This window comes from Amphibalanus amphitrite, unplaced genomic scaffold (assembly GCF_019059575.1).
Source record: "Amphibalanus amphitrite isolate SeventyFive unplaced genomic scaffold, NRLGWU_Aamphi_draft 000955F_arrow, whole genome shotgun sequence".
In the NCBI taxonomy this organism is placed as follows: Eukaryota; Metazoa; Arthropoda; class Thecostraca; order Balanomorpha; family Balanidae; genus Amphibalanus; species Amphibalanus amphitrite.
The window spans coordinates 34,276-40,868 of NW_024882449.1; the positions used below are offsets into that span (position 1 = coordinate 34,276).

At 50.8% G+C, this 6,593-nt stretch overlaps 2 protein-coding genes across 5 annotated transcripts; both read left to right on the forward strand.

Annotated features, from left to right (window-relative positions):
- The first annotated feature begins 180 nt into the window (after positions 1 to 180).
- On the forward strand, positions 181 to 4,006 carry LOC122368527 (zinc finger protein 593 homolog). 4 transcript variants are annotated; one of them, XM_043342519.1, is made up of 5 exons: positions 181 to 265; positions 2,468 to 2,596; positions 2,866 to 2,966; positions 3,237 to 3,355; positions 3,747 to 4,006. In XM_043342519.1, the coding sequence occupies exons 2-5, from the start codon at positions 2,501 to 2,503 to the stop codon at positions 3,890 to 3,892; spliced, it is 462 nt and encodes a 153-aa protein (XP_043198454.1). In that variant the 5' UTR covers positions 181 to 265; positions 2,468 to 2,500; the 3' UTR covers positions 3,893 to 4,006. The 4 variants fall into 4 exon arrangements, with proteins under 4 accessions (XP_043198454.1, XP_043198453.1, XP_043198455.1 ...); XM_043342518.1 differs by having other exon boundaries at positions 230 to 257; XM_043342520.1 differs by having other exon boundaries at positions 247 to 269.
- A 410-nt stretch (positions 4,007 to 4,416) lies between these two features.
- Positions 4,417 to 6,593, forward strand: LOC122368532 (vegetative cell wall protein gp1-like). The gene is made up of 3 exons (XM_043342538.1): positions 4,417 to 4,771; positions 5,115 to 5,377; positions 5,792 to 6,593. The coding sequence occupies exons 1-3, from the start codon at positions 4,633 to 4,635 to the stop codon at positions 6,056 to 6,058; spliced, it is 669 nt and encodes a 222-aa protein (XP_043198473.1). The 5' UTR covers positions 4,417 to 4,632; the 3' UTR covers positions 6,059 to 6,593.

The following is a 6,593-nucleotide window of genomic DNA, read 5'->3' on the forward strand; positions in this document are numbered from 1 at the left end:
CCCTTACGAGGATGACAGCACATGTCGATGGCTATGGGGTGCTTCGAGCGATTCGAGCCTTGTGATCGAGGGATTCACGAAATTGATTGGCACAGATTCGCGGACATCAACTCACTGGACTCTGGAGGCGCCGCTAAGGTGGGAAGCAAGTTGCCATGGTAACAGCGGCTCGCTATTTGTTAGCTGTATTTACGCCTTTGAACACAGTTTGTCACAAAGCAGCCAGAAACGTGCGCCACGTGACTTTTGCTTGGAAGGTAGATAGGTAGGTAAGAATTATTGAATTTTAATATTTTTGGTTTCTAAAAATTGATTCTTTTTTCTCAGCAGGGTTTGGCATACACCCTGTTTTATCGTACTTCATATTTTTGGATGTTTCTGCCACTATTGATAACTGTAATTGTCATTTCCATTCCAATCCCCTGTCAATCCCCTTGTCATTGTCGCTTTCATGTAATTTTTGTTTTTTCAATATTTGGCTGAAATAAGATGCATTTTTAAAGGAAATAGCTCACTATTAACATGGGGTTTTGGACTTGAATAGCTGTTGAGCTGAGACAAGCACAAATCAGTAGCTTTTATGGCCCAACGATCACCCGGGGCAAAGATATTCCATTTCTCGTCCAAAAAAAAGTGCCTTGCTGAATGTGTGCTTTGCAGGGGTCCATTCCCCTCTTTTACACGTAAACAATTCACTGTAAAGTGTAAAGTGTAAACTGAAAAGTTTACAACCTGTCTGAACTGTAAAGTTCTTCCTATATTATTATTAAAATAAGGCAAATATTTTTTCATAAAAAGTTGCATTTTCTTTACTGATCATTTTGAGCATAAAACCATAAATTCATTGCAAAAAATATATTTGTGAAAGTGAACTATTCCATGAAAGTGAACTATTTGAGCTTTTTCTTAACCCTTGCCGGCCGAGGGGGGTGCCGCCTTCCCCCATAGGGTTTTTTCACCATCGCTCTGAACACGCATGCGATAGCTGAAACTTAGCATACCTGACCTTTGATTCAAGCCAGATCTTTTGACACTAACTGCATTTTCGGGTCACTGACCTATGATGTCATAAGTGAACCTCTGCATAGTGCATAGTCTTCAGAGGTCGCAACTTCGCAACACCCTCACTGCCAGAGGAGCTTTCACAGGGAAATAAAACTTGTAGGACCTAGTATTAGGAGTCCCACAACTTGTATATTCCAGATTTTTCTTAAAGTTCATATGAGGTCAGGTCATTTGATCAAATTGAGCTAGCGAGTCGGGAAAGCCACCAATGGACTCAGGAAGACCTACCGAATCGAATGATATGCGACATGACCTCCTTCGACCAATTTTGTGACCTTGGGGCGCTGACCTGACCGTGACCCGAGGTCAACATCCTAAGTTGACCTCACCCAAACAAAAAGTATCATTCGACGCGCCTGAGCGAGGCAAACACGATGCTGCCAAAATCGCGCCTCTGCGGTCGTTTTTTGCGAAGTTATTGCGGTCGTTTTTTGCGAAGTTATTCACCAAAAACGGAACCGTACCTTGGGGCACTTGACCTGACCTCAGAGGTCACCGGTTGACCTAGGACTTTAAAATTGGGTAGGTATCAATCTCTGCGTCTCGTAATGGCTCACACGCTCTTTTTCCGCGCCGCGCTAGCTCCACCATGGGCGAAACGGCGTGGGGGGGGGGGGGGGTTCGTACCCGCCCCCCCCCCCCTCCCCTTAGCCGGCGCGTATGTAGAAAACCGATAGGTCCGGGGAGGGCTAAGTTGGTTGACCTGATCCGGTTCAGGCCATAGTCACCAGGGCAGAATACCTGTAACATGTTTCGTTTTGGTGATGTCATCGTGTGAATAGTGCACATTTTGTGAGGAAACCTCTTGAAGTATAATTGGACCTGAATGTAATGCAGGCCTGCAGCTACTAGGGAGATATTTTTCTGGAACATTGCAGGTATTCGTGTATCAGTGCTGTTAGATATTTTGATTATTAGCCAGCACCCAGGTGGGCCTCTCAGCCAACTTCGCCATGGTGGGACCTGGGGGAGGGGGGGGGACGTAGTTATTTGGCCACGCCAGATTATCTTGGAGAGCATTTTTTGACCAGGTCATCGATGAGGTCACCTGGAGGTCACCTGATGCTAAATTATCACAAATTTTGGTTCCCGATTTTGACAGCTTTCACAAATCTGCGCCATAAGTCATGAACCGACAGAGCTACAGGGCCACAAAAAAGCTCATTCGATAGCTTTTTCAGAGCTCTTATTGAGTGATGTTCTCAGATTCGACCCAAGGTCAACGGTTTGGCCTCCAGAGGGCAAAAACGCAAAGTTTGACATTTTGGCGTTACACGTGTTTTTCCTGTAAAATAACTGATATATCCATGGGAGCTGGGCACTGATGCTTGGTAGGGTAGGTTAATGGCATGCCATGAAGCAGCACACAAGGTGGAAATGACTCGCATCCTGTTTCTGACAGATTGCCAGCCCTCAGACTCTGCCCATCGCCACCATGCCAGGCCCCCAGCGGCGCAGAAAGGTTCATCACGGAGACACACATCTGAAGAAACGATGGCGGTTGCGCTGCCGTACTAAGGACCTCGATCAGGTAATGTGCCAGTGGTCTGCTGTGCGCTCTTCGTTACCTACTTCATATCGGTAGGTACTGCTCATCGCTGTCACCGGGGTAACATAACAAGTTTAAGTTGTCCACGAAGTCTAGATTTTAGCGTGTTGGTTTCAGCTTTGCATTTGTTACTAAAAAATGTTAACAGTGTTCCGCTTTCTCGTTTATGCTGGACAGTGGAAACCGATGAACAACGCCGTTCGGACGTCCCTAAAATCGAAATATAGTCATCATCGTTTTTTTAATTACAGATAGATGAAGACTTGGAGCCAAAGCAAGCAGAGAAGCTTCTTAACCAGGAACTCGATCTCGAGAAGCCTGGATTCGCTCAGTTTTACTGCGTACATTGCGCGTAAGTGTGTCCGTTTAATTCACCGATCGTTCGTGGAATCATGATGCTCACTTATAATTAATGTATTTTAATTGTCGTTTTCTAGTATATTCGATTGTTACTTGTCATTCAAAAGTCGTTCTGCTGCACTTTTCCTATTGCAGTCACTAGTTTATAGAATTTTCCTTGATTTTGTAGAAGACGTCTAATACCTAACGTTTTGTCCATACCGCACTTACCTCATTGACCAGGCTTTTCTCGTTTATAACTCCTGCTCTGCTCTTCGCCCAGGCGGCACTTTATCGATCAGAAGGCGTTGGACGACCATTTCCGCACCAAGGTGCACAAACGACGGATGAAGGCCCTGGAGGACGAGCCCTATTCGATCGCAGAGTCGGAGCGGGCTGGAGGTGAGTGCCGGCGCGCCGTCGAGGGAGGGGCAGCGCCGACAGGGAGAACCGGCGTGGGTCTGGCCGCCGTCTGCGTATTTTTGGTGTGAAATTTCTATCATGGTGGTACTCAGTTCATAAAGTTTTAATATTGTATTGACAGGAAGCGTTCCTTTAGCGGTATCTCGGTAGCAGCTACGGTGAAATGAAAAATAAGTACGATCTCGACTACAGATGCTTAGCTTCTTCGATCTTGAACCGCACCATAAGTGCTGCATTACGCTTAACGTCCTCCTTAGCTACCTCGCTTTATAAGCTTTTCTCGCCTGTCCCGTCTGTATTGTGGGCACTTCCTCGAGCTTAACCCGCTTGTGCCACGATCTGACTCCTCCCTGTCCCTGCTCCGTCACAGGCCTGGGGAGCTACGTGCCGCCCAAAAAGCGGCGAATGGAGACACTGAGACGAGAGGGCGAGGTCAGCCTGCCACAGCCCGTTCAGGAGACTGCGACTGAAGCCGCCGCGGCACCACCGAACACAGAGATCACCGAGGCGGGCTGAGGCCCGATCAGGTCCGACTGAGGTGCTGTGCTTGATTGTTTACTGATGACCGCTCTTGAGTTTTGGGGGGAGTTGCAAGACCGGGGTGACGCGATAATACAAATGTTTATCATATTCATTTTTCATAAGTGGGACGGATCAGACCCCTCATATGCGACATAAATGGACGAGAATTTGACGAATGGAATCAAAGCACAATTTTGCATCGATAAACGTTTGAAAGTCAGTGTTGGCTATCAAATCAACTTTTATGAAAACTATACCTGTTCCTATTCCGAAACATCTCATAGACCAAGAATCTCTATCGAGAGTCAAGCTATACGACAGACCACTAGTGCTTATGCTTCTAAGATGCAGCGCTGGCAGACTGTGCCCCTGCGCAGCTGCAGCTACGATGCATAGATACGACTGGATGAATTTGGATCATTTCCATTGAAAACAGCAGCAAAGGTTGCCTGCACTCTGAACTCTGAAGAATAGCGTTAGCCCTCGGCACGTGTCTTTCTTCACGCAAAAATCAAGCACTGCCATTTCTGGTGCGTGACGATTATGCTCCTCCGGCATGTTCGGCAATCAGTCATAGGATCAGTTTTTTGAGTTTAGGGATTTCGGGGTGGGATGGGCTTGGGTGGGGAGCTTTTCCTTGTTTTGTCACCATTCCACTCTATATAATTTGTTTTTAATGTTAGCGTCGGTGATCAGTTGAAGATTCAGTAGAAGAGGACCGCTGAAGAGCCGCCATGCCCGGCGGGCGGGGCCGCGGCTGGAGCTTTCCCCGCCACTGGATCGGGGGCCACCGCCGAGGTGTGTCTCCCGGCCCCGTGGGTCCCGTGCCGGTGCTGATCGTATCGGCCCCCTCCTGGCACAGCACGGCCCCGGGTGAGTAGCCGCAGAACTGACCTCCGCAACCGCCGGGGACGGCTTGTGTCGCGGATACCTGTCGTCGATTTCCTCATGCGTAGGTCAGCATCAGATAGGTATATGTAGATTCTTGATCTGCCGGATCACCTTCGTGCTCAATACGTATGTCTGTTCTGTGGCAACGTCCGTGTAAGGATAGTAATGTGTCGGGATAGCGACGACTTCCTTTGCCCTCTTGGTTACTAGTTACTATAGTTACTGTTAGCAGTGTGTCGCCCTGTCGTTTTGCCCTCTTCGTAAGCACCTCTGATGTGTGTCGACCTGGCCTCATTCCGGCGGTGCGACGGTTGCGTTCCGGCAGCGACGGGAACCTCGGTGATCATCCTGCCGGCTATCCAGGGCAGCGCGGCGTCGGTGGTCGATGACGCCGCGGACACGGGGCCCTCTCAGACGGTCGACCTCAGCAGCTCCCCGCAGTCCTCATCGTCAGACTCGATCGGGCCGGGACCGGGGCCGGAACCGGAGCCGCAGCAGCCGGAGCCGCAGCCGGACGGTCCGACAGAGCCGCTGCCGCCGCCCGCACCACCCGCCTGCCCGGAGACCCTGGACACCAATTCGTTGGCTGTGAGACTGCCCGTTTACTGTTTCCTTCATGCCGTCAAATGTTAAAACTTAATAGTCGGCGTCTTTAGAAGTCCTCTGCGTACCGGATGTTGTCAGTTTTGCAAGGAGGGAACGATTGCTTTGTGGGTCCTATTTTTTCACTTCGCCCTAATCGCCTTCCCTTACCCCGGTACCACATGTCTCTGACTGGTTTCTGTCCCGGCCTTACTCAGGCACCTGCCTCTAATTCCGTCCTAGGAGAGTCTGTCCCCTCCCTAGCCTCGCCCCACTGCTTTCTCCTCCATCCCTGCCTCATCTAATCCTGATTTCTCTCAACCCCGCCTATCTAATCCGTCCTCTCTACCTCTCTAATCCGTCCTCCCCGTCCCCACCTTTCTAATCCGTCCTCACTCCCCCCGCCATCTGATGCCTCAGGCGCCGGCGCCGACCGACTCCGGCCGCGGCTCCCGTCTGTCGGTGATCACCGTGTCAGCCCCCGTACAGTGTGTCTGCGCGTTCGTGGCCGCACGCGCCCGCCGCCACTGCGCAGAGTGTCGCCGCCGACGCTGCGATTTTGCCGCCTCCAAGACAGTGGGCTACTGCGGCCTACCGACGCTCGTGGTGGCCTGGGGAGCGTTTTGGGTGCTGATCATACTCGCGCTGGGAGGGGTGCTGAACGTGTCAGCGCCGACCGGCGGCTGAGGGACGGACAGCTGGAGATGTGTCAGCGACTCAGGTGGCCTGCTGCGATGTCAGCGCTGACCGGCGATTGAGGCAGTCCGCTGAGCGTGTCGGCAAGTCAGACTCAGGTGGCCTGCTGCGATGTCAGCGCTGACCGGCGACTGAGGCAGTCTGCTGAGCGTGTCGGCAAGTCAGACTTCTGATCGTTCAAGCGCTGACCGGCATCGGAGACGGTATGTCGAGAGCGTTGCTAGCATCACATGGGAACCGATAGGTGCACCGATAGGCAATCGCGGGGCTCGGCCTCGCGATCTAGTAGGCAGAATGGTGCCGTTAGGCGTCTGGGCTGGTGTTTGGGATAAGCTGTAAGATTGTGGGCTGGTGCGCCCCTAGGATCGGCACTCCATATTTGTCCAGCATGGGGCTTAGGAACAGGCACGGCGCAGGACTTCTGGTAGCTGTGGATGGGCAACATTTTTAACCCCTTTTGTTTTCATTTTGAGACTTTAATAAGCAGGTACTGTGTCGGATTCACAATGAATGACAATGAAACGCA